The sequence below is a fragment of the Lepidothrix coronata genome, unplaced genomic scaffold (genome assembly GCF_001604755.1).
Source record: "Lepidothrix coronata isolate B3197 unplaced genomic scaffold, Lepidothrix_coronata-1.0 Scaffold15, whole genome shotgun sequence".
NCBI classification, from domain to species: domain Eukaryota; kingdom Metazoa; phylum Chordata; class Aves; order Passeriformes; family Pipridae; genus Lepidothrix; species Lepidothrix coronata.
In genome coordinates, this window is record NW_016690195.1 from 2,612,780 (window position 1) to 2,640,391 (window position 27,612).

The 27,612-nt window shown below is 37.3% G+C and overlaps 1 protein-coding gene across 15 annotated transcripts in view; it reads right to left on the minus strand.

The window, feature by feature from the left end:
- Positions 1–5,825: 5,825 nt before the first annotated feature.
- UBR5 (ubiquitin protein ligase E3 component n-recognin 5) overlaps positions 5,826–27,612 on the minus strand; it is an 85,588-nt gene continuing 63,801 nt past the window's right edge. For 9 of the 15 annotated variants that reach the window (XM_017806389.1, XM_017806388.1, XM_017806392.1 and 6 more), the window contains 28 exons: positions 27,480–27,609; positions 27,107–27,267; positions 26,326–26,565; positions 26,047–26,170; positions 25,329–25,440; positions 24,086–24,217; positions 23,190–23,447; positions 22,570–22,838; positions 21,207–21,418; positions 20,610–20,840; positions 18,788–18,861; positions 18,014–18,186; positions 17,801–17,914; positions 17,006–17,226; positions 16,256–16,376; positions 16,040–16,147; positions 15,533–15,776; positions 14,885–14,996; positions 14,216–14,360; positions 13,767–13,897; positions 12,808–12,868; positions 12,327–12,502; positions 11,878–11,962; positions 10,770–10,925; positions 10,286–10,399; positions 8,781–8,925; positions 8,104–8,189; positions 5,826–6,984 (listed from right to left, as the gene is read on the minus strand). In XM_017806389.1, the coding sequence (XP_017661878.1) occupies positions 6,772–6,984; positions 8,104–8,189; positions 8,781–8,925; positions 10,286–10,399; positions 10,770–10,925; positions 11,878–11,962; positions 12,327–12,502; positions 12,808–12,868; positions 13,767–13,897; positions 14,216–14,360; positions 14,885–14,996; positions 15,533–15,776; positions 16,040–16,147; positions 16,256–16,376; positions 17,006–17,226; positions 17,801–17,914; positions 18,014–18,186; positions 18,788–18,861; positions 20,610–20,840; positions 21,207–21,418; positions 22,570–22,838; positions 23,190–23,447; positions 24,086–24,217; positions 25,329–25,440; positions 26,047–26,170; positions 26,326–26,565; positions 27,107–27,267; positions 27,480–27,609 (4,348 nt within the window). In that variant the 3' untranslated portion in view covers positions 5,826–6,771. The remainder of the gene's footprint in view (positions 6,985–8,103; positions 8,190–8,780; positions 8,926–10,285; positions 10,400–10,769; positions 10,926–11,877; positions 11,963–12,326; positions 12,503–12,807; positions 12,869–13,766; positions 13,898–14,215; positions 14,361–14,884; positions 14,997–15,532; positions 15,777–16,039; positions 16,148–16,255; positions 16,377–17,005; positions 17,227–17,800; positions 17,915–18,013; positions 18,187–18,787; positions 18,862–20,609; positions 20,841–21,206; positions 21,419–22,569; positions 22,839–23,189; positions 23,448–24,085; positions 24,218–25,328; positions 25,441–26,046; positions 26,171–26,325; positions 26,566–27,106; positions 27,268–27,479; positions 27,610–27,612) is intronic. The other 6 variants (XM_017806385.1, XM_017806381.1, XM_017806384.1 and 3 more) reach the window with 3 other exon arrangements.

Below are 27,612 nucleotides of genomic sequence, written 5' to 3' on the forward strand. Positions count from 1 at the left end.
CCAAAATAACCAGTCCTATAGGAGAGAACAAAGGCCCCACCGAATGGATACAGCAGAGTTTGTCACAGAGACCTGAAATCAAAGATGCAAATCTAAAAACAAACGGCAGTGAGAACTAAAAGGTTTTCAGCATCAAGACAGGCAGCACAGTAAGCAGGACTGACCCACTCTTTGGAGGCCAGTCCTCTGGAGCCCAGGGTGGTCCCTTGAAGAGGAGGAGAAGGAAGACATGGAAGCCTGGTGATCCTCAGTGGAAATGAGTCCGTAAAGACTGTTTGCTCTCCCTGTGACTGCTGCCCAGTGCTCCTCAGTCCAAGTGTGGGCCAAACATCCTCAGCCCCCCTGCAGCCAGGGAAGGGACACAGTGCACAGGTAGGGACTTCAAGGGATTCTGGTGTCCCTCTCTGGAAAGGTAACTTTTGGTTTTGTTAGTTCTCTGTCATTAGGAATTTGGTTTGGTTTGGTTTTTGTTGTTTTTTTTGTAAGGGCACCTGGCTGCCACAGTGACTGAGGCCTCCCCTTTCTCCCTTCCCGAGCATGGGAAGTGGGAGTTGGGCCAGCTGGGCTCCTCTGGACTGCATCTGCTTCCTACAGCTTTTTTATGCCTTGTGAGAGAAAATCAAGCCTCACGAGGGCAAGAGATAAGGAAAGTGGTGAAATCTGTGCAGCACACCTGAGTAAGCATGAGAACAGCTCTGGTTTTCTTACATGGGAGTTTTCTGAGGTGCAGAAACACCTGCCTAAGCAGCAAGTTACTAAAGAGTGCACCAGAACACAGAAACAGTAAATGAGAAAAGGTGGTTTCACACTAACAACATCCGCTGTTACCTGAGTACTGCTCTTTCTGAGACAGCCTTTAAGTTTTATTACCCAGAGATACCTGTACAAGTTGTTTAATCTTCATATCCAAAACCACTCCACTCGTGTATTGAATACCAGAGATTTCAGCTTTTTGTCCGGAGCACAAAATTAGAGGGACACTGATGCAGAGCAAACCTGACTGACTCATTTACACTGGCAAAGTCTACTGGTGTGTGTAATAGAGCATGATGGTGGTAAGAGGGAGATGCATGAATTTCTGGGCCAAAACCAACAAGCGGCAGACTATTCGTATTAAATGACATCAACATGCCTGGCAGTTGTCTTTGTCCCCTAACCTGATTATCTTGGCTGCTGTTTCAGAATTCCCCAAATGATGGAATGTCCTGTTCTAACAAGGTTTAAGCACTACCACAAATTAATATAATTAGCAAAAGATAGGAATTAAATTATTTGGAGATAACTTCTTAAACTCACACCTGCCCTTTTACCAACACACAGCAAAAGTCTATTTACATGGTGTCTAAAGATTCATATACAAAGGAAATATACTGCAAAGGAAATGTACCTCAAGGATTAACAAAACAGTAGTTGGCTGTTCTTGCACCTCCACAAAAATTCACAAACTTCTGTTAGCTTTGTTTTATATAAATTAATTAAATCACGTACACAACACTGAAAAGCACTTGTGGAACTATAGAAGAGTTTACAAGCAGAATAAACATACATATGCAATATTGCATTATGCTCAGTTTTGCAAAATTCCACATTACTCAGCTGTACCTACAATGCCCTGTTTAGAACAAGCTCCCTGCTGGGGGCATGGAAGCTGTAGTCCTTCCTTAGCTCCCAAATGCCAGGTGTCATGGCAGTGGTCCTGCCCCGGCCCTCACGGCCCAGTACCTGCGCTGATCACAACAAGCGCATGTGCTGGGAGTTGTGGAGGTGTTTCTGCATAGGGAGGGACTCTGATCCACAGGACCACGTCCACTGTTATGTCCAGAAAGCATGGCACAACTCTTGGAGGTGCAGGACACTCCACAGCAGGGAGGGAAGAAGACCTATGAGAACAGGCCCTCCCAAGGGTGGCCCGCGGCTCCACAACAGCTCTCTCACTCCGGTAATTGCAATTAATGAAGGTGCAGCAGCAGCACACATTGTTAGGACACTACTGGACAGACACAGACCTAACAGGCTCACTAGCACAGCTTTGCATGCCCAAAGCTTGCACTTTCACAGAAAGGCTAAGTCCCCAAATTTTATCTAAGGCATTCCAAATGCAGTCATTGCTGCTTTAACTATAATGCCTCTTCCCTTCCTCCCCCAAAAACTGTTACTTTTTTTGGGGAATACTTAGCTGCCTTTTAAAAATGGTTTATAAAATTCTTTTTTTATATGAAAATACCATTTCAGTCAAATTGAAAATTTTTCATTCACAAATTAGAGTCAAATCTGCTTTTCAGCTTAGTACTGTTTACTGTAGGAAAATCAATTTCTGAATAATTTCAGTATGTCTAAAGCATAAAATTCCCCTAAATCTCCTAGCAGAGAAACCTTATAGGTTGTGGCAACAAGCTATTTTCCAATAGGTTCACATGACTACAGTATTCAAGCATAGGCATTCAAGCTGCCACAGCCACTGGACAAAGGGATACTGAAAAGTTTCACCATTATAGAAAAAAAGTCCTGAAACACCTGGGAGCAACCAAGTGCCTTGTTATACTAAAGTCTATTACTATGATAGTAACTCACAGTGATAATAGACAAAAAATACCTTTATATTAAGCCATTGGCAAAGGGGGGGAAATAGTCTTTCACAGGATTGTGTTTCAAGCAAGACATCCTCTCAAGTTATCCTCTTGGACAACTCCACAAAAAAATCCTTAAGAGATATAAAAAATTTAAAAGCCCTTCATGCTTCTCAATTTAGCAAATCTGCTGAGTAAGATACTCAAAGAGCTGCAAATGAAAACCACAAAAGCAATTTCCAACTAGCAAAGGATGCATCAGAGCTCCTGCTGATGCTAAGTCCTGTCAGGCAAGGACTACACTGTGATGGAGGCCAGATTCCAGCTGTGAAGCCTGTTGGCGTCCTCCCCACACAGACCATGTGGGAACTTCCAGCACTCTGAGTTCAAGGACTGTAGTCACTGAAGCTTTCACATGACCCATTCACCTACCCATTTTAAATGTGTGTGGACATTCATTCCACCTCAGGGTAAGTTAATGCTACAAGTCCTGAAATGCAGTTAATCCAAACTTACAGAATTTTCTATTTGACTTTGGCAGACCTGTTATTAAATAGGCAAACTGAGGAGTTCAGAAAAAAGGTCAAATCCTACAAAGCTTGAAAAGAGAAAGGGAATCAGAGCTACTGAGCAAGGTATCTGTAGTTTGCCCTACAGAGTGGAAGCCAGAGAAATGCAAGTGTCAGTGAAGCAAGGAGTACAAACGCAGAAGCAGCTCAGAATGGCATTTACAGATGCACACACACAAGACATGGTCCACAGGTCATAGGACACTATAAAAAGGGAGTTAGGGCACAGCAATGAGCATCTGAAGAGGAGGTTACTACAAACCTACTGAGCAATCTTTCATGTGGTGTTAAGAGTGACCAAGAGCCATGCTGAATTTGGGCTCCCCTGAGAAACCAACTCATGGGAGGTGGTGGTGGTGACTGGGGAACTTCTCCCACCTGCACAGCAACTACCTGCTCCCTACACACTTCAGATCCACATGTGGAAGTAAGCTTTTGAAAAACAGCAGGTCTCTATAATTTGCACAATTGCAAAGATAAACATAGCTTAAGAGATGAGGAAAATTTCCTTTCTTCTGCTTCCCTGAATGCTGCTGTACAAGGGTATTGCTTTGGATTCACAAATTTACCAGTTTACCAGTTATCTAATGACCAAATGACTAACTTGCAGGAAGAAAAGGCACTCCCAAATCAAACAGATGAGAAAGGCCACATGATGTCAAGTAAGTCTATACAATTTTTCACTCCTGGAAAATTATCAAAGCTGGAGCAAGCGATTACCTTCTATATTGGACACAGCTAAAACCAGAAACCAACGCCAAGAATTAGCCATGGAAGTTAGAACTACAGTGTCAGTTTTCCCTAGATTCAGATTAGGAACTACTCTAGTAGTTGATCATAACATTTTATTAGTAGCTACCTTTATCTCCTCTTTCAGCAGTTATGAACAGCTGGGGATTTAGACTATTAAAAAAGTCTAAACATTACAAAATTTTCCTTTAGCTAGTTTCTTTACCACATTTTAAGTGAACTAACAGAAGGGCTTAAGTCAAAGGGAAAGGAGGTGTATGATTTTAATAAACATTTTTCTTATTAAAATCTTGATATAGTTTAAATATACCATACAGAGGAAAAAAAGCTATTTATAAAGCTACATACACATTTCAAGTCGATGATGACAGCATAAATCATTCTAAATTCCCTCTCTGCTTATCAGAATGCCTTGTGTGTGTATATATGGTGAGCTACTGTGCTATCTGCATAACTTTTGTCTAGCTATACATTACAGGACTTAAAAAATGTTTAAGCTATATACAGAAATATATATACATATAACATATATTTATATGTTATACATACACATACACTTATATACATATACACACAATACATATATATATATACACAGTACTTTACATGTATATATGGCCTTTCATCCAAGGGCATTGGATACTTTTTAGTACATCAAGCCTCACAAAGCTTTGTGAGGGAGGGAGCTTTATTTTACAGACTGTAGATTTGATGCCTATTCTAAACAGTTTCTTTTGTTGCTTTCCACATTTCAGTTTACACACTTCAGTTAGAGGCAATTCTGGTAGTAGAAATAATCACACCAGTTTGAAATCCTGGCATAAGGTGTATGTTGCTCTGTACCTTTGTAACTCACCCTCCTTAGTATTAGAGAGCAGCCATACCAAACACCTCTATCTAGATTTGTGAGGCTGTACTGCTTTTTATTTTTAATTGATACTAACATAGTAAAATCTGATAAGTTTTGAACTTAAGGTACACTGGAAAGGTACAACAGGAAATCTCAAACAGCCTCCAATCCTCGTATATTGAAACTATCCTTTTCTAGGATGATTGATTTAGAGGAAGTATTAGTACCTGCAGAAATAATTCTACATCTATTTATTTAATTTATCTGCAGTTTAACTACACAAGCCCGAAACAGCCTTACTTAGAAAACAGGATTTTTAGCAACAATTTGGCAACGGTGATGAGACTGTTGTACTGTACTCCATATCTCTAGCAACTACATAAATGATGAAAACAGAGGCTTTTTTTGAAAATCAGATGTAGGTAACTTCTGGTCATCCTCAGACTTGCTGACAGAAAGGAAGACCCAATGGAGCTCTGGCAAAGGTGAGTTCAACTCGGATTTTGATGGAACATTATTTTAGCTCTTCCCAACAAAAGGAAATAAAAAAACCCACTAACATGGACTCATGGGGTTGGAAAAGCAAGAAAGAGGGAGAACATCAGCACCACAAAAGCTCTTACCCCTTCAATACTTCAGTCTGCTAAGCTTTCAGAAATTTGTTTTGACACAGAAAAAGTATCTCCTCCTTTATTAATCAATTCCTATCTCTCAAAAATCTCTCAAGCTTTAGGGAAAAGAAGTCATAGGTCAAAGACTGCCCTCCCCAAAAGCAACCAACCACTTCAAAAGTGAACATAAAATGCAGTTTGAGAATTTTATTCTAACCTAATTACCTTGAGATTTTTCAGAACAAGCCACTTTTCCTTCAAATCAATTCTGTGAAAAGAAGGGGTTGCCTGGCCCATTTCTTTCAGGATTCTCTGCTAACTGTAAAATGTGGGCTGAATGTCTTCTGCATGTCAATTTTTCAGTTACAAAATTCAGATTTTTAATGAACAACTATGTTTAGTGTATGCTGTTAGCTGAAGTACAAATGGCTAAATAAATAAAAACTATTGTTTCCTCAGTATGACTTGGTATTTTGTCTGTAATTTCTTTATTAAAAAACTGTAACAAGATACTTAAAAAAAGGCTAGATACAAAAGAAGTTAAGCGGCTCACGAACATTGAAGTTTTCCAAAAAAATGTATCTTCAATAATCATGATCTTATAAACATTTTACAGTTACCAGAAAGTGCCCAGGCTGAGTTTACATAGTTAGATAATGGAGTACAAGTGTTGGGTTAGAACTGGTAGTGGAACAATCTCCTGACTGTCTGTTCACTGTAACAAGGATACAAAAATTTTGATTGTGAACTATGAAATACTGTGCATTGGCCTCATCATATATGTACAGGGGAAAAAAAAAAACAAAAACACTAAAGGTACAGGTTACATGCAAAATATTAGGGATGGTATCTGATGCGCCAGAGTTCAATGCAATAGAACAAAAATTGCAATGAAAGTGGTTTCATAAGTGAACGATCCCAACTCCAGGATCTGAGCTGTCAGGAACTTTTTACAAGTTCAATATACATGATACACAACTGCAGCCAACCACAAATTAAACACCATAAAAAAAAAGTTAAAAACACAGAACATACTTAATTTTTTATTTTGAAATTCCCTACTCCCTCTATACAAGAACCTTTGCTGAAACACTTTCCACAAAGGCAGCAGTGAATTTTCAGAACATTTTACATATTTTCCCTCAGCAAAAAGATAAATCACAGTGTAAATTATATTGTTCTGCTGTCATCTTTGGCTGGGGTTAGGCAAAGGAGTTATTGACTAGCAAACTGTTGCAATCACAAATTGCTAGTGCTCCTTAGGCCTTTACGTTACAAATTTAGTACAGGAATGTTTGCATTTAAATCTTTAAAGTACCACCAGGGGTATGACAGCATTAACTTTCATAAACTTTTATAGACAAATGGAAAAATCTACAAAACTTAGCTAGTAATATTACACAGCAATACACACTTTTTATACTCTACACAAAACCAAAATTCTTGGTCTTAATGGCGAGTAACAATTTTTGTTTCAAAATCTGCTTAGAGGAATAGAGTGGGACATAAAGGCGAGAAATGCAAGTGTTTGCTGTAGGAAGATGTTGGTCATCTGGTGGCCTTATTGTGATGGATGGCATAGGCTGGAATCCCTCCTCACTGGCAGGCAATGATGGACTTGAGGTCCAAAAGTAAACCTGGAAAAAGAAGATGGCATTTAAAATTATGCTGTACAAGGCTGAAATTCATACTGCCCACATGTTGCGTAGGGAATAGGTTAAAAAAGAACTGCACAGTCACAGCAAGTTTGATCACACTACATTCTCTTCAATATGCCAACTAGACTCCGTAGTCATGCTCCATGCTTCTGTAGTAGCTTCCTTCACATTCCTTCCTCAACTGCTCATTGTTAAAACTAATAAAAGCAGCACTCAACATTATCCTGTATCAACAAATCCTCAGTAAATGAAATCTCCCCAAATCATCTGGGAAGGTGGTGACTGCCATCCATATAAAATGTATCAGAAATCTCTTGCAAACCAGTTAGTGACTACAGAATGTAGTACTGGTACCGACAAAAGGCGGCAACAGGGAGTATCTGGTTTATTGTCTCAAGTGTGAAATACTGACTTGCAGAGCTGAGTCACCACCAAAGAGTAACCACAGATACTCCTTAAAATATATGCTTTAGAGTTTCCAGTTTTCAGAGCAGTCCTTGCTCCTATTTAGTAGACTGTAAGGGAGAGATAGTACTTTAAGTTGTAGAAAGTTAAAATCAAACAGTTTTAGGAAGCGTACAATTAATACAATTTACAGGCAAGTTTTAAAAAATTAAGCTCCCTGAACAGTATCTTGTTCTTTCATGCTTCTCATCAGCCTTTTCCCAGAGGCCTTTGAGAAGGACATAGTGTCATTACTGACATCTTCCAGGGAGGACACACATATTGCCCTTGGGAGACACAGAAGTCAGATGAGTAGATGATCCATAAAGAGAACTCAACCTCAAAACCCTACTAGCCCACAACACAGTTGAGTAACCACAGTTAGTCAGCTTAAGAACAACTGTGCAGACTAAAACTGTGCTGCCATAAGAGACCAATAATTATGGATAAGGACACACCACACTTACTTCCAGTTGCAAGAAGGTTTAGGATTCACACCTCATTTCCAGGACTGACAGTCGAACCCAACCCTACTACTCTGCTCTGCTATATTAACTCTTCTTGTAAAAAATCTTTAATTACAGTTAAAAACAGTAACGATGCCACAGTTACTCCAATTTTCCTGCATGTTTCCCTTGGGAATGAGCAACTTACTAGATCTTGTCTTTCTGTCATACTCATCTTCTCAACTATGGACCAAAACCAACGCTTGAATTGCAAAAGCTTCTCAGCATTTTCTCCTGTGTGAAATAAAAAAGATACACAATTTAGCTGGTACACTGGACAATAACATTAAGAGATACATTTTACATGTGCTGCAAGTTGGATCTCAGCTACAAGCACATTCATAAAGTCCTTATATTGGAGACACTAATAATTTCAAAGCTAATGCACGTACCTTTGAATGCCAGGCTAACTCTGATATACCTCAGTACAGCTCCCACCTCTCCCTCCCAAAAAGCCTAACTACAGCTAAATGCAGTTTAAAAATTATGTAAGAAATATTAGACTTGCATCCATCCCATTTATAGTCCTAAAGTTAGGTCATAATTTTCACAAGAAAGATATACTACCAATAATACAATCCTTCTATTTTTACCATGTGACAGCAAAGCTGGAAAATGTGCTTTCCCCACCCTCTCCTAATTGACAGTAAATATTTTCAAAGGACTGTAAAAAAAAAAAAAAGTAATAATTTTATTACAAGTTTCATTGACTTACTAACTAATGTCAAATTTGAAGAGGTAGTTTAATGCCGGTAACTACTCCACACAGAACAAACGGTGTTAAGTTATCTGTGCAACTCTATTTATGAGTAAGTTATTTCATACCTGACTCATCGTTGAAAGAGGTAAAGCTGATTAGCATTTGCACATTTACTTCACCACAGCCATTTACCAAAAGTCTGAAATCTTCTGCTGTCAAATCTTCTAATGAATTCTTTGGAAGTACATCCAGGAGACCCTTCCTCATTGCCTTAAGTGAAAACCACAAGATGCACGTTGTAAACATATAACTTTAGGACTGACTTCAAAAGCATTACTGAAAAGTTCCATGTGAAATCTGCCATTAACTCAAAACTCATTCTCTGAGCTGTTCTTTTCTTTCAAAGCTTTATCATCTGTGATGCAAATTTTCTGAAACAAAGAACTGCACCAATCTGCTAAACCCTATGTACTACAGCAAAAGAAAGCAGTAATGGTTTGAGCTAATATTTCACCAGGAGCAGAAGCACATGCACTCTCTAATGCTAAAAAGTTCAGGTATTTTGCTGAGCTGTGCTGAATCTCATAAGAATTCAAAACAAAAATGCATCTTGAATGTCCTTTCTTCTTCAGACCTACATGCCAACTCTGCTTTAAAAATGTTACACACACACTTATATCCTATATTAATAAGTAATACCCTGAAAAATTGGAAATTCCCTTTTCAAAATGGAATATTATGAGTAAATTTGCTTTAGTAAATTCCAAGTTGAATACAGGTGTAATGGTTTCCAACTCTTAAAATAAAAAAAAGAGTCAAACTATTAATACAGACAGACATGGAAATCAAGTAGCTTAATTCCAGGAACACATTCTGTCTGTGAAAATTTTGGACCTCAACTGTACAGAGGTAATCTGTTCACTGCACAGAGGCAGTCTGCTCACTTATCTCAGATGTGCAGCAGGAAACCACAATCAGTACAAGTGACCAAGTTTACATGTAGCATCATAGGACAGACTAGACCTTCATTAACTGTCTACAAAGATATATTATTCCTTAAGTTTTATTTTAGAGGGGTTTCAAAAAGAAAATTATTTTAATATGGTTTCCTAGCCAATTTTTAGGTTTCCTGCCAGGCTAGTAATATAAGAACAAAGTTGTCTGTATCATAACTGATTTTTCCTTTTAAAACAAAGATGCAAATCAAAAGTTTAAGGCGATTTATGTAAATATTTTGAATTTTAATTTCTATCTTTGTTTATAAGTATAAACAAATCAAAGGTGATACATTATTAGAACAAAGTAGCTGCCAAATACAAAGCCAAAGTTCCAAGAGCATACATGCCATCTGAGCTCAAAAAATGAACATATATATTTAACCAATGAGATCTATCATAAAAGAAATTATCTTTCACTCTATAAGAAAAAGAAATTGCTCAAAGTACTTGGTCTTCACAGTACTCCATAAATAGCTATACAATTAAGAAAAAAATAGGAAATTAAATACTTTTAATCAAGTTGAAAAGACTTCAAAAGAACCTGATTAGCAATACCTAATAAAAATAATTCACTAACTGAAATCTTACAGGGTTTTTTTCTTCTTTTTAAAAACCTTCCACCAAAGACTTACATGTAGAGGCTGTTCTGCTACTACCAACATTCGGTGTTCTGCATATTCCCGGACATACTCATATACATTCTGAGGAGTGACTGGTATATTTACACCATTGGAAATAAGTTCAACCTATGGAAAAGAAGCAAGGACCATTTAAAAGGGGGGGAGGGAGGAAATGAGATTATTATAACCACCACAGTACACTACACAGTGCTTTATTGATTAATATACCTCTAAAAACAAGCAAATTTACTAGTACAGGTTAGTTTTAAAGATTCCTTAGGATTGACTGTGCTAGCCAGGCTTTATGGTAGGCTTTACATCACCTTCAAGAAAAAAACTCCATGCTTCAATGTCTGTGGAGAACACTGTATTTGAATCTAGAAGAAGTAAAGTGTTATGACTGCCACCTGAGAAGAGCATGGATCATGTGTACACTACAACCCGCATGAACTGTTGAATTGTGAAACTACGGAAACACAGATTTAGCTGTGCTTACCTGCCCTCCACCCTCCTCCTTACACAGGTCTATTGCAAAGGCTAAGTCCATTGCTGCAAACACTGCATCAGCATCTGCACTCTGGGAAGCAAGGATAAGTTGCCGAAGGCTTTCATACATAACCGGATCAAAAAAAGCAAAGTCGTGCCAGTTCACCTGTAGAAAAAAGACAGATGTTTGAAACATATCAGTTGTTTAAGAGCAGATTCAAAATTATGTGATCTGTGCCTGGTTTATGCACTAGCATACAGCAGTGCATAGCCCATGCAACAAAGCATACAAACACAGAAATAAATGCAGTCAAACTCCTATTTTCAGCCCACTTTAGAATTTACTTTAGAATACTGGAAGGAATATATATTCAACACGAAAAACCTGAAGAAAAGATTTAGAAGGGAATCGCTCTTGGAAGATCCAAGGGGATATTCAGAGATCATTTCTGCCATTAACTCTTTTCCATTAAAGATTATACCTGTGTTGTATAACTGATTATGTGATCAAAATTGTTTTTAAGGAAAGACCTGCAGTAATAAATCTTGTTTTGGTTTAAGTTTGTTACATCAGACAGAATTTACAATGCCATTGACTAATACATGAGGTGTACAGCACAGTATTAGAGTTTAATGGGGCGGGGAAACATTTTTGTCAAAAGTTTAGGTAATTATTGCTCTGAATTAAATTATACCTACACCTGAGGCAAAATTTTAATTACAAATTAATGAGTTCTCTCAAATATCCAGAAAAATACTTTTCTATAAGCTAAGATACTATTGTCTACTAATGTCTGTCTAACAGTGTCTCTCCTGATTCTCTCAGGAATAGAAAAAGGGAGACAACAAGCAGTTTCTGGAGAGTCAAAGGCTAACGTATTACAAGCCATTACATCTTAGTCAAATACCTGAATTCTAGTACATCTACTCTGTTCAAAATCTAGGAAATGAAAAAATTAGTACTCCTCAAATTAAATACAACTCCTCAAATTAAAGATATCAATACAGTTCCAGTATCAACTTTGATAGTTAATACATAAGTGGTTAAGGAAAAAACCCAATTTTAAGATGAGATTTTAAGTAACTACAGGAAATTAAAATTTATATGTTCAACTTACCTTTCTGCTAAGTAGAAATTTGATTACGTGTCTATTTAACGTGATGGGACATAGTTCATTCTGCAACAAGCACAATCCTAGGATTCTGAAAATAAATGTTTGGGATTTGTTTTGATACAGCAGAAATGACACTAAAGATCTTTCAGAAAACGCACATTAAAATGTCCATATATATTTTAAGAATTAAGCTGCAGCTAGCTTTCCAGCCATATCAGTCCACAAAAGAAAATCATGGACATACATAATTAAAAATAAATACATGAAAAATTAAAATTTAACAGGAATAGAAACCTCAAGTTGATGTATGAAAATTCCCCTATTTAGCTCAGGCTGAGAAATACAGAGCATAAAAAGAAAGTGTTTGCCACTTGGACCATTGGTACTCTCCCTGCTCTTGTGTATGTTTGTCTTTTAAATTTTTTCAGACTAGAGAGTTAATAGGAGCATACCTGCCAATGTTTCGGAAACAATTCAGCCTTGCATCTGTGTTTTTACCAGGTCTCGGTGTATAAAACCCTCGTTTTCCAGGCTGGTAGAAAAGTGGTGCATTATCATCCCCATCATCTGTATCATCTAATTCCATATCTACTACACTGCGGCTGGATCCATGTCGCTTTCTGTTTTCCTGGTTTGAAAGTCAGAATAGCAATTAGCAAGCTCACCTCTAGTTACTGACACGCATCAACAAGCTATTTGCTACTAGACCCAAAGATTCAAGTTCCATTCGTTTAAAATTTCCATATTTCTCAATGGTAATTTTATACTTTTGACTAATTACTGTTTAATCTTTTCAAAAGAAAATAAAAAAGATAACTCCACAAGATGATTAAACAGAACTTTGTCTTGCATGATAAAGAAAGGTTCCAGTTGCTCGCATTTTTAAAATTAACTCACACAACTGAATTGTGTGTAAATTTCATTTGTTGTTACCTGCACTTTATCCGAAGAGTCTAGCAATCCAAGATCCAATATGCTGTCAGCACCATTCTCCCTTGAAAAGGAAATAAAAAGGTAGATTTAATTTCACAGAATCATAGAATCACAGAATGGTCTGGGTTGGAAAGGACCTTAAAGATCATCTATTTCCAACACCCCTGCTGTGGGCAGGGACACTTTCCACTAGACCAGGCTTCTCAGAGCTCCATCCAGCCTGGCCTTGAATGTTTCCAGGTACTGAGCATCCACAACTTCTCTGGGCAACCTGTTCCAGTGCCTCACCACCCTCACAGCAAAGAATTTTTTCCTAATATATAATCTAAACCTACTCTCTTTCATTTTGAAGCCATTCCCCCTTGTCCTGTCACTGCATGCCCTTGTAGGGTCCCTTCAGGTACTGGAAGGCTGCAATTAGATCACCCCTAAGCCTTCTCTTTTCCAGGCTGTACAATCCAATTCTCTCAGCCTTTCCTTGTAGGAGAGGTGCTCTGTCCCTCTGATCAACTTGGTGGCCCTCCTCTGGACTCAGTCCAACAGGTCAATGTCCTTCCCATGCTGAGGACCCCAGAGCTGGATGCAGCACTCCAGGTGGGGTCTCACCAAGAGAAGGGGCAGAATTTCCTCCCTCGCCCTGCTGGCCACACTGCTTTTGATGCAGCCCAGGATACAACTAGCTTTCTGGGCTGTGAGCGCACATTGCTGGGTCATGTCCAGCCTCCCATCCACCAGCACCCCCAAGTCCTTTTTCAGCAAGGCTGCTCTTGATAAGGAATTGTCATATTTTGAAACCAGTCACAATAGATTAAACTAAAGCCAATAAGTTACTCGTCCAAAGAAAAATATGTAGAATATCAAGGAATAAGCTGCATTTATCAGAGTTAGATGTAGAACAGTACTAGTTCTTTGGCCACAAAATCAGTTCTCACTTCTTATCTAAATTCTTAATACTTTACCTCCCATGTGCAATAATGAGTTCCATTGCTTCATCAACTCTTGCTCTAAGGGAATCTTCACTAGCTAGTAACAGAAGCAGCTGAGCAGGAGACAATTCCAACAACATTCCTGTGATTTTACTTGCAAATGCCTAGGGATAAAGGAATGATAGGTTTTACTGTTCTCCTCCAATTCTCTCATTTTCAAATACTGCTTTACAAAAGTTTGGGTATTTTAAATACAGATTGCTTTAAATATAATTCTGTTAAATACAGAATGCATTACAAGATACCTTCTAAGCTAAACAACAAATTACAAAACCAAAACCTTAAGAAAATGACAAAGAATATAAAACCAGTCCTATGTGTTCAAATATTTTCAGTTATGTTAAACATTCATGGATAAGGAAATCAATTTTTACATTAAAAGATGACAAGAACAATCATTAAGTGTATTAGAGAAGTCTTACTGGTTGCATTGCTTGCACTCGAGGGTAGAGCCGTTCTCCAAGGGCTTGTCTGTGTGCTGGAAGAGGGTCAGGGTCATCACTAGGATTTCCTTCTGATGCTGGTCTAAAAGGCCGTGTGTCAATGGACAGTTGTCTTCTGAAGTCCCTTAAGAAAATCAGAGCAGTTTGTATTTCAGAGGAAATATGCAAAAATCCTCTGGAACAATATAATTTGCACACAGATTCAGATTAGTGTTAGCTCTAATGCTGGAATAGTAGTGTTGCTCACAGCTGCTTGGAGAGAATGAATCAGAAACACAGAACCAAAATGAACCGGAGATTTTAATATTACTAGTATTTTGGATACAGCAGTCAGACATGCCACCAATGGCAACATTGTTTCTAAACCACCTCACAATTTCATTCTAGTATGCAAGGTTTTGTTATTGTTTTGGCAGTAAAATTGATGGCCTATGGTTAAGACATCATCTATCAATGCTAAAGTAAGCATAATTATTCTTTAAAGAACTAGAAGTATATACTGAATTTCAAGAAATTACCCAGCAAATTGCTCCTGAAAATGAAAAAGGCTCCCTTAACTGGAGGAAGTGAAGTATCTTTCCTGAAGATATCCAAGGCAATTATTCTATTCGACAAAGTATCTTCAACAAATTAAAATTTATCACTTACCTATCCCTATCTCTCCGAGAACCAGTTCGCAAGCCACTACTTCTCCGCATTTCTCTCTCTCGCTCCCTTTCCCGATCTCTCTCTCCCCTATTTCGCAATCTCTGCATCAGACCTGAAGGGCAAAAAACCTCATAAACTTAAACATCTTTATATTTCTCTCCCCTACCTAAGTTTCAGTGTAAGGAAAGTTTCAGTTTTGGAAGAGCTTGACAGACATCAATGAGACAAAACCACTTCACTTGAAGCAGTGATTGGGGTTCAGCCAAACTTAATAAACTAACCTGAAATGTTTTTACCAACTTAAAAATGACAAAATACTTTGAGAGTTTATATATACTTTCAAAAACATAAAAATATACTTGTGAAAAGTCAGATGGAGCAGTCATATTAAAAAGCATAAGCTCTTAATAGCTAAAATCTTGACAATTATTACCAACTGGAGAAAAAGATGCTCAAAAAAAGCTGAGCATCTAAAGCAGACTCTTGTTTTGAGAAAAACAAAAGCTTCCTGTTTCTGAAAGCAGGGGAAAAAAAGCAATTTCCTTGCCTCAGAGACATCTCTGACACAATGCCAAGTATTTCAGTGTAAAAAAGCACCCAAGGCTCGTATGAATGTTTTCTGTAGATTAACTGTTGTGCATCACTTACTTGTATGGGTACCCTTGTTGGCATTCTGAATACAATCTAGATTTGGCAGTTTCTCGTTTGACAGAAAAGCCTGTGCAATAGCAGTATAAAAGCTTCGTGCCACACCGCTGCCTTCTCCGGGCTCATCCTTAAAAGTAACTTTCACCCTGTGTACAGCCATCGGAGTGGTGGCACACCTGCGACCAAAATGATTGTTGAGCTGCCTCATGGTCTGCTGAATTAGAAGGTCTCTGTCTCGATCAACCTAGCAAGAAATAAAAAATTAGTTTTCTTTTCTTTACCAATCATCACAGAGAGAGCATTACAGCTTCATGACAAATTTCTGAACACTTCTGCATAGACTCAGAAAATACCAGTCAGACTGTGAAAAAATACAGAATAATTGGAACACAGCTCCCAAAGTTAGGTTTAAGACACCTCTTTGCAGACTCTGAAATACAACTTTTCCTACAAAGTTACTGCAATAATTCAACTCTTAATGAAAATAAATTCAGAAGATAAACTAACATTTTTTACCTCCAACGTTAAATCCCTTGATTGCTGGTTTCTAAGTTTTTCCATCTCCCTGCGGAATTTCGACTCCTTTACTTCAAAACCACCTAATTCAGTCAAGATCTTAAAATAAAAAAAAACAAACAAAACACAAAACCCAAAATCAGAATAATGAGAGAGTATCATAACTTAGCTGCAAGAGGAACTGTCCTTACACAGAGAAGTACATACCGATCCAGGCTCTGCTCCAACATCTTCCATGAATACTCTACCGAACAACTCTAAAGAAAGGCGCCAACGTCCCAGCAACATGTCATGAGATATAACCATGCCCATGAAGCTACACTGCGGCCTGACAGGAAGGAGAAATGACAGACGTGAAATCAAGTCAAATTTCAGACTCATTTTGTGTGCTTCACCTTTTTCTTACCCTCTGACTTCAACTAAGTTTTTTTTCCTGATAAACAACACAGTACACTAAGTTTGTGGACAGAGGCATATGAAACTGCTTAGTTTCAGCTGAAACACATGTTTCACATCCACAGAGAAATTACTCTAAAAGCATGTAACCTTGCTCCTATATGGAATTCACTGTTATTGGTCTTCCTTCAATCAAGACTTTAATTTATTTTAAAAAGCTGTAATTCAACATGAGTGCAGTTCAATCCCTAAGTGCATAAAGTTTGGTCAGTGCCATCAGATACAGATGGCTGTCAATTACACATGTTAAACTTAGCTACCCAGGACATCATAGTAGGTCTGCACCAGGAAGTCAGGGAGTAAAGGATTTTGTCTACAGTTTCCACAAATCTCTTTGAAGACTGTTCTACTCTTCACTTCAGAAACTATCATCATTTACAATCTACAAATTCAAACTAAATTAAGCTACCCTTTTTAATTTAAAAATACTTTTTCAGAGTCCCAAATATCTGTTTATCAGTTCAGAAATATATTTCATAGATTAATTTTTAACTCAACTACCTGAAAGATGTGAGAGGTGGCCCTTCACTTTCTGTCAGTCCTATCTCTGCCAACAAGCTGCTTTTCAGTTGTGCTGCAAGATCATGAGCTGAAGGCCCTGGTTTTGAGCTCTCAGATTCTTCTGTAGGCACATTTTGTTCCTCCCCTTCCTTCTTCTGCCGATTTTGCATGCTCATAACATTTTTTAAGTTGGCTGCATAAGACATTTTAGTTGGAAGGACCTAAACAAGGAGAAGTAAAATTTAATTGCACTTTCAAAGCATTCTAGACAGCTTTTTTAGCACATCTATACATACATGTGTATTTTAAACCACACTAAACTGAGCACAGTAATTGACCTGTTAAAATGAAGTAATCTCCCTAATTTCAAAAATTTAAAAAAATAAAAAAAACCCAAAACATTTTCCCCACTTTATGTTTGCATTTAATATGCTTGCCATTTAATGCTCAGTCTGTAGGCAACTCAAATCTACTGGGCTACAGGGAGATTTAAATCTTTTTATCACAAATAGTTATATAATTGGTGTTTCAAAATTAACTCAGGATTGTACCAGAGCATTTAAAAAATTACCTGACATTTGCTATAAATCAATGATCATAAAAGTTCCTATATTTAAAAAATAAGCATATTTTACATAAAAAAAAATCCAAGTTTTCACATGCACTGGGCTTTGAAATTATCATTGTGAAAGCTACTTGGAATTCTCTCTGAAAACATTCAAGTGTCTTTTTAAGGAATGAAGGTACTAGTTTAAACTACCATATTGTTTAAAATAAAAAAAGCTTTACATTTACCTCAAGACAGTTTCTATCCACTGTAACTTCCATTAAGCATTTCCCACTATTGGCAGAAGATGAATATAGACCTTGACTGGGTCGGCCAAACAGATCTTCTTTGCGAGCATTTGGCTGAAAAGTAACAAAAGCATTCTGGGTAAATAATATACTTCAGTTAGGAATGAAAAAGCAAACTGCAGCTTTCTTCCAGAACACCATCTCTGATATCACCTGTAATAGGTGGGGCTGGTCTGCCAGGGGGATGGCCTCTGCCAGAGGAACCTCAAAAGGATTGGGTGGAATGCAGCCAAGGAACGTCATAGAGTCTGATCGTCTGAAAAATGGATGGTTTTGGCCAGTCTCTGCTGGGAGGGAGTCCTCATCTTTGTCATTGAGCGTAGCACCTAAATATCAGAGAAGATTTCAAATCAGTTTTCACAATTATAAAAGCAAAGGATTTAAAATGCCGAAAATTAATATCCTTCCCTCTTAGCTATCTGACTGGAGGAGTATCTCTGCAAATTTACTTCTACAGGATGCTTCCACAAATGCTGTACCTTTATTAAGTTGTTTAGTCATCACTTTTATTCTTTTTACTATACCTAGCATTACTGAACAGGCACCCTTACACTGCATATACTTCATTTAGGGTACACATTCTACCATTTTCAGTAGCAGTTTCACCAGATTAAAAGAAATCAGTTTAAATTCAGATTTTAAATTTTGTCATTGTGTAGAATGATAAGTAAGGACACAAATGCTGCAGTTTAGAGAGAAAGGAGATAAAAAAAGTGGGCCCTGAACTGAGGGGCAATAAAACAGGCAATGGTAGAAGAAATTCGGGGAAGTAACAAAGGTAAGAAAAATAACTTTTGAAAAAATCCAACTTTAATGTAACATACACAAGTAGCAAAATTTATTCAAAGTCTCAGCTAGGTGAGGGGGAAAAACACTAAGACAGTCTGGCATTTTGGTATGCTATTTTAGGTGTTTCTGTATACTAACTTTGATTGGTGTCATCATCATTTTCATGTTCTGAATCTTCATTGTCAAGACCCAGTTCCAAAAGTTCTCGAGTTCTTGAAAAAAAAAAGAAAATAAAAAAGAGTCCATCACCTTGAAGAAATTATTAGCCAAAACATTTACATCTGTAGCATAATCAGGAAGTGTATTTAAAGAATTATAAATAACAAGAACAAACTCATTCTAAAATCGAAGTACTGTAGAGAACTTCTCATTATATACTCACTCACTATGTCACTAGCACAGTTACCCTTAGAGCCACTTGGCCACCTACCAAGTTTGATCTTAAAGGTTACAGCTTCAGGCAGTGATGGATATGCTTGTTTTCAAAGACTATATCAGTATAAAAATCCTAGGAACCCTGCATTAGCAGAAGAAATATGCAAGTGAATACTATTCCAAAATTTAATAATAATGTCATTGATCACATTTCAGCAGGTAAATCTGCAATCTGCACATTAAAAAAATTGACTTCCTTGTATTATTAAAAAGGATCAAGAACTTAGTATTCATTTCTGGCAGCTTATGCATTGTGAAATGAGTTCTGAAACTTGATGAAGACCAACAAAATTTCATTTGACCTAGACTACTAAAATGTCATGTAACAGAAGCAACTGACTGACTGAACCATTTATTTTTTATTAAAAAGGTCTAGGCCTTCACAGTTTTAGAAGTATTTCATGTGAATTTCACAGTTCTTTGATGATCAGTTATTTGACAGATTTCAATATGTCAGTTTTTTGGGGAAAAGTGGCTTCCAGAAGCATCATATTGCCTGGAAAAGGCTTAAAGCTGTGGCTCTAACAAATCAAGTTGGATAGTACAAAAACTTGGTTATTGTATTATATCATTCTTACTTGTGAGGAAAATCCTGTTGACCACAGCACCCTCTGGTATACATTTTGAGGTCATACCCAACCTTACATTACCAAGATAACACTGAAACTAAAGTAGCAGTCCAACATATGTCGAAAATACACCTTGTATTTTAGTTACTAAATCTGTAGAGAAAATTAAAAGTTAAGTTTGACCTGCAGTATTGAAAATTAGGAACAGGAAGGGGCAAAGAGCTGCATTTATTTAACTGTTGACTAGAACTGTTCAGGCGCATTACCTAAAAGTCCAGTAAGAGATGAGAACAGATGTGGACATTTCTATGATCCTTAATTGCCATTTGAAATTTAAAAGAAATTATAAAAAGAAATCTTAAAACATCTTAAAAATTAATAAATGCACCTCGTGAAATGCTGTAGTTGAAGTGCAGAGTTTTTCAACTCAAGGACATTTTCAGTTATTGATTTTCCTATTGTGCTTTAAATACCAGGTAAGTCTCAAATACACACAACCAAATGGAAAACAAAATCACTAAGGCTCATTATACCAGACACTGACATTTTCTCCAACGTCATCTTTAACATGTCTGACAGACAGCTAAATAAGTTGTTATTATGTCAAATGTTAGGAGCAGATTGCATTTTTCAGCTGAGAAATTTTCCTGAGTATGTCTTTTAGAGGCACTGCCATGGAGTTAAAAATCCAACTCAAGTTTCAACAGTAAGAAAACCTTTTGAAGCGATGAGCAGAAAAAGATCTGAACAGGGTTCTGCAACAGGCTTATCAAACACAGGCACATTACACACATGCATATTCTTTCTATAATATGTATGTTATTACACACACACAAAGATATGTAGATTGATGTATATATTTATATGAGTTGCTGAGTAACAATGCAAATGACTGAAACAAAAGGGCAAACATCACTTTTGCAAAAGTTTTTCTTTCTAGGAGTCAGCCTCGATACCTTTTTCTTTCCAGCTGAGGAGTATCCAATGTTGTCTGTTGATTCATTGCTTTAATCCAATAAATAAGGGCTTGAAAAACATATGCTACATGCTTTAGTGAACAGACATCTAGAACAGGAAGGACATCTGAATGCTCATCATTGTGAGAACGCATCAAGGACAGTGCGTAGTTCAGGAAATCGCCACGTGCTGACATCATTCCCTGACGGGCACTGAGTAAAGTAGCACGTCTAGAGAAACAAAAGGATTGAATACAGAGAGATCAGGCATCACAGGAGAATGAAACCTTTATGTATTAGTCTCTATATTTGAAATATGGATGTAAAACCTCAGTAAACCACACACAAAAACAGTCTGATAGTTACAATCACACAACAAGCAGTTCAGATGCAGTGTATTTATTGTAAACAACATTGAGAGGAGTCTAGTGCATCCCAATAAACCAAACAGTAGCAATGACACAGGAAGCCTACTTCAATCAAAACAATAACTACACTGCTGCACTACAAAATCAAATTCATAAAATGTCAGTGAATAAGATTTGACTGTAAAAATGGTAATTCATATTACATGCAATAATCAAACTATTTTTATACCTTCTTCCCTCAAGTGTTCTTAAGCTGGCTTCCTCACGGGCTGTCATCCTTTCCCTTCTAGCTGAGTTCTGAGAAGCATGGAGAGGATGATTTGGATGCCCAGGATCACCAGCAGATGATAATGCAGAACCATAACGCAGCTGAGCTTCAGTAGAGTCCATGATACTAACCATCCAATTCCAAGTAGGAATAAGCTTTTCTTCTACGTAATTCTATAGAAAATGAGATTTAATTAGCTTTGCAAACAACAGAACTAGAAGATGATAATGCAATCTAAACATAAGCAATCTAAACCTGATTCCCTACAAAGAGGCTGAAAACCATGTTCGAGAATGACCAATGATCAGGTTTTGAAAGCTCTTCTGAGACTGCTGATTTACTGTAGTGGTATGCAGCTCTCTTCACTTAATATTTTGATACCTGTAAAGCATTCTCACCATCCCCTCTCTCTTGGGAATCTCTTCTACTCCTCACCTTACAACCACTCAGCATCTCCCAGGTGCACACATCTGGGGGTTTTAGCTCAGTTCCTGAATTCCTAGTTTTTTGATCCAAATCAGACTGCTTTCTTCATTTCTCTACAAACTGGTCTTCAAAAACAACTCCCACACTCTTAAATGTTCTTGTGTCCACTAAACTAACAAAATGCTGTCTCAACCCCATTTCTATATCCAAACAAAACCCCTACTGTCAAACTTTCACATGCTAATAACAAATATCTTGCTGCCTCAGTTGGACAGATCTCCTCTTCACTTTTACTGTTAAGAATCTCCTGAACAGAAAATTATTTTAGCTTTCTCCATAGTACAATTACACTCCCTTATCTCTTTCCCTGTATATTTACCCCAGTGTTTGATACCAGAATATCTTTCTAACCTTCCTCTCTCAAATCAGAAGCCTTTTCCTCCCAACACACTGTGAAAATAGAGCCATAAAAATACCATGTGACTCAATTACAAGGAAATATACTGTCATCAGGTTTTCACATCCCAGCATGCAGCACTATTAACAGAAAACAGCATCATTTGATTACTTGCCCCCCCCCAAGCAGCTATGTTATTCTGACAATTGATTTTTGTACTACATTCAGCACAGATTATTTCACTCTATACACAGAGCTCACATACAAGTTGATACATATTTCCTGAACACACTGGAGTTCCTCCTGGGTTGTCAAGTCTTTGAAACTTATGCCTCTACACATCAGACACCAGCCTTCCCCTTCAAGTATTTTCTCTAGAGATGCATTTTACATATACTTTCAAAAAACGACAGTCAAGAGCACTGTACCAAAAAATATGCACATAACACAGAAAGGATGTATTGAAATTACATTCCTCTACAAAAACTGGCATGCTCTTACCTGCAAGTTAACTGCATCTTGGTAAGTCAGCTTCACTGCAGCTGGGATCTGGGAGTATACTAAATGATTGTACTTGGGAATCAGACCCATCAGGTCAGATATCTGCCGTATCACAATACTGTATGCTCTTGCCAAACTGCTTGCAGATGTCAAATAGCTGCTTGCATTGCTGGCTTCAAGTGCTGCAGCTGCTGCTGCAGCGCTTGTACTGATGGTACCACTTCGACGGAGGTTTGATGGATCAATATAAATCAAGCCTGCTGAACTTGCTAAACATAAAAGATGATATGATATTAATAAATTCATTTGATCTCTGCGGTATGTTTTGTGTATTGACTGATATAATGAAGATTTCCAGAAATAAACTTGTAAATATTACTGACATCACAACTGTAACTAGCAAAAAATTACTAGCTACAGTAAGCATACACAGATCTTCTTAAGAACTGTAGCAGATCCCTTCCTTTTTTTAAAATTCAAAACTAGAACTGGAACAGTCAAGATAGGTCAGCACTAAGACAAAGAGATAAGATTTCATCCTTGAGAGAATAAACAAAAACAGAGGAAGGAACAAAGCCAGAGCTAACTGACACTCATGCATGCAATTTACTCAGACTTGCCTGCTGGGGTTGACGTACTAGAAGGAGCTGTGCTAGTGGTCCTCTGGTTTTGGGTATTCCGTACAGCCCATTGCATGGAACGGGGAGCCTGGGCAGCACCATTGGCGTGTGAGCTATTTGTGGTTCGTTCCAGAGGCTCATCAAGCATGAAGGTCTCCTGCTCTATGTCATCACTCTGACTGCTGCTGCTATCAGAGTCACTGGAATCATTTGACTGAGAGTCATCTTCAGAAAAAAATGCTGGCACACTGCTTGCTCCTGTTGAGAAAATAAGCAATAAACAATAACTGACAACTGCACATCTGTGCACGTATACATGTCAGCATTGTAAACTTTTTCCATGAGAAAAAACTACATATACTAAAAAGATTCAAGTACCACTATTGAAAATGTTAAATAAGTTATCCCCCTAACATACTGCTAATTGTCTTCAGGTCTAATGAATAAGCAGACTCCTTACATTTCAAAATATAAATAAAGAAGTAATTTGATTTTAAAATTCTTTGCTGACTCTAACCCCAGGGCAGTGAATTCTAAAAACTATGCTTTCAAACTGGACAATAAAGCAGTTGCTCTCAAAAAGCTGTACAATGTTTGCTCAGGTTTTGTGTATTGTTTTAAACCATAAACCATTGTTTTAAACTTCTATGCTAAAAAGTGAGAACATTTGATTTCATTTCATAAGAGTACAAGGTGATGTCTGTCTAACACATGCAGAAGCTCCTTAAGAGCAAGAAAGATAGATCACATCTTAACGCATATCTTGTCCAAAAAGTCTGCATAGTACCTTACTATTAGAACAAAGGAAAAAGAGGAAACGTGGGGAAGGAGGACGGTACTTAATCCTAATATCTAAATTTAAACAGCTAGATTAAACACAAAAAGATGTGGTGTACCTGCTTCTGACCCAGCAGTAGCTGCAGTGACAACACTTCTGCGCCCACTGGCATTGTCCTGGTTACTGTGGTTACTCTCACTGTCACTTTCTGTTTCAGCAGCAGCTAACAAATCCAACTCCATATCACTGCCTATAAAAACAATATACAAAACATCCCATATTTAGAAAGAGAGAAAAATAGAATTACTGTAGTGACTCAGGTAACACACATTAAACAAAACCCAGAGCCTCTAACTCTAGCAGAAGTTAACAGACACACAGGGAGGTCATAAAAGCAGTGCAGAGAGGCAACAACACTTGGAGCATGTTTTCTTATTTTCCAGAAATTAGCGACCCCCAGCCCTCTCACTGTGCACTGCACATGTGCATTCAACACACACTGAAAATAAAGATTTTAAGGATTCAGAATTAGTCACTCAAGCCAAAAGACTCCAAAACTCTTCATACACGTGTATTAGGACAATTAACCATATGCTGTTTCAAACTGGTATCTAAGGAATATCTGAAAACTTTAAAAAGATCTGAGTAAATATAAAGGTTCTATTCCAGTTTAAGTTTTGAGAATGAAATGTTTGAATACTCAGCAAATAATTAAACAGATTTACTGTACCGTAGAGGGGTTGACTGGAAACACAAAGCACAGTCAGAAAGAGAAGATAATTTTTTTTAATCATAGCTTTGGGCCATCTAATTCCAAACTAAGTAATACAAGTGGTATTAATGTCAAACATTTTCATACAGAATTGAATAATTTTATCTACAAAATATTGAACCATAACTTAATATTCTGTGATTAGTTTGAGAACTAGCTCACGTGATTCAGATCCCTTCTGAGAACACATCTACCACAACTAGGATTGTATCATCAGCCATACAAGAGCTAGGCTATTTTTTTAGTTCTTCAAGTACTCTATGTCAAAATTTTACAGTAGCAAATACATAGAGCAAAATACATATTGTTAACCAAGAACATAGTAACATTTGATGCCTTTGGTTTGTTTAATCCTTTGGGACCTTAATATTTTTTCCTCATGCAGAAAGAGAAAATAAAAATGTTCTTGTACTTGCAAGTTATCTATAATTTTACCTCCTTCTCTAAGATGTGCAGTCTGAAACCCTTGGAGTCTCTCTACTCATGCAAGTCTCCCAAATTTTATAACTGGTGAATTCAAAGATGCCTTTACTTTTTGATGAAGTTTTCTCATTCAACCAGTAGTGTGTAGGATGTACATTATACATACCATCCTCATCATGCTCATCATGCTGTCCTTCTGCTTCAGCATTTTCTTCACCACGTTCCTCCTGTTCATCATGATGGTCTTCTTCACCAGCCACCCCCTCAACCACTTCAACCTGGAAAGGGCATTGTAATTTTATGCTAGAATATCTTCCATATCAGAGATAATCTATGTGTTTTCAGAAACACAGTGCAAAATTTAATTTAGAAACTAAGGAGTAAAAATCACTTATTAGAAAGATGACCTCAAAACTGAATTGATGTGAACAAAAAATGAACTTACAGCCACAGTAGTTGTGCATGGCTGTACAGTCTACAGTGTTGTGGAGAAAAAAAAAATCAGATCTACAAATAAAACAGCCTTGAATATTAGATTTTAATGCTGAAAGGGGAGAACTGACTACAAAACCTAGTGTTAGTTGCTAAATACTGAAGAGGTATCATCCTGCTAATAGACCCTTTTGCTCTCCAATAGAACCTACATAAGAGCAGCCGTGTGCTGAAAGACCTTAAAACTTTTTTAACAGGGAGTTATAATAGAAATAGAATAGAAAACAACCATTACAAATGTCTATCAGAAAATGCTTACAGCACAGTAGGATTTCATGAGGTACTACTCAGTATCTTGAGGTCTTGATGCATGGATTTCTGGTTCAGATGTTAAACATGTTAAAGATGTGCCATATCGACAAAAAGAACCAAATACAAAAAAGAAAACTGACCTCTTCCACATCTGCTGAAACAATATCATCTTGTTCTTCATCCCTGCCACGAACTGGTTGGGACTGGCTGATTCGTCTTTGCTGAGGATTCCTTATGATGTAAGATGACTGAGATTGACTAGAGCTTAAAGAAAAAAAAAATAAAATAAAATAAAATTACCAAAAAAGTAGATTTGGAGTTCTGGGTGTCACTTAATGTAAAGCTAACAAAAACTCCAAAATAAAATCACCTTTAAAAGTCATTGAGAAAAATGAATAGCGAGCATTAACAAATTTTACCTGCTAGACTGGTCAGACGATGGTCTGGGTGGCAGAGGCTCCACAGAAAACAGTTCTTCACTTCCCTGCATAGCATCTATACTAGTGCTAGCAAGAGTAAATGGTGCAGTAGGACGTGCAATTCCCATCCTGACTGGAATAATTAGAGATTCTGCTACATTGCACAACTCTTCAACAGCATAGGGCAACAATGCCTGGAATACACGTTTACATTTTCCAATTGGCTGTGGAATAAAATTGCTAGGGGAAAAAAGAAAAATAAAGGTCAAATATGCCTTTTTCCCAAAAAAAAAACCTTCATGGCAATATTATTTGTCTTGAGTTTTTGAGAAAAAAAATATCTTTAACAGATACATACATTTGTGTGGATAATAACAATATGCACAGCTATCCATGGTAGTTAAAAAGTTGCATCATTCCGTAATTCAATACTAAGGTTTGGTATCTAAATCTACTACTGACAAACAACAATAGATTCCAATTTTAGCATGTCAAAAAAACCCTACTTCCAAAAATCCTAACACTGTAAACAGAAAGGTTCAGTATGAACACGTAAGTTTAACAAGCATTGCATTAAAAGGCTATATGACATATCATCAGCTATTGTGCCATCCTGAGGTTTGAATCTTTCCACATCTGTCTACAGACCACAAATTAATTCAGATGTTTCTGCCTATTGTTGAATTGTATCAACTCATTTAACAAGAGAATAAATATTTAAATAAAGAAAAAAAGGCAAAACCCCACCACCACAATCAATACACACATCTCCACCCCTTACTTTTTCTTTTTGGAGGAAGCCATTTCCACACTAAGAATGACAAACACTCTTGCCACAGAACGCAGAAATCTCATTGTAACAGCAATAGCTTCTTCTCTGCGTCCTGGCGTATACTTGTTTTGTAATTCCTTTACCAGAGTACCCAGCAAAGTATCTAAGAGCTGAAGAAACAGGTCATTACAACCCAGTTTAGACGCATGAAACAAGACAGATTAAGATTCAAAGGGAGATCACAGTCATTGCAGTATGAATTCACAAAACCAAGACTAACTTGAAGTTAGTTTCAAATTAGTCCCCAAGCATATGATCCAAGACACACTATAGTATCATATTATTCAAAAAATCTATGTAAAACATAAGTAAAAGTGCTTACCAAAATGTCTGCTGTACACTTGACAATAAGGCAGTGTGTAAAACAGTCCAAGCGAATAGTTCCACTTTGCTGATTAAGGTAAACTTGCTCTTCAGGCAGAAGATGACCTATCCTACTGCTTGCACTAAGACTT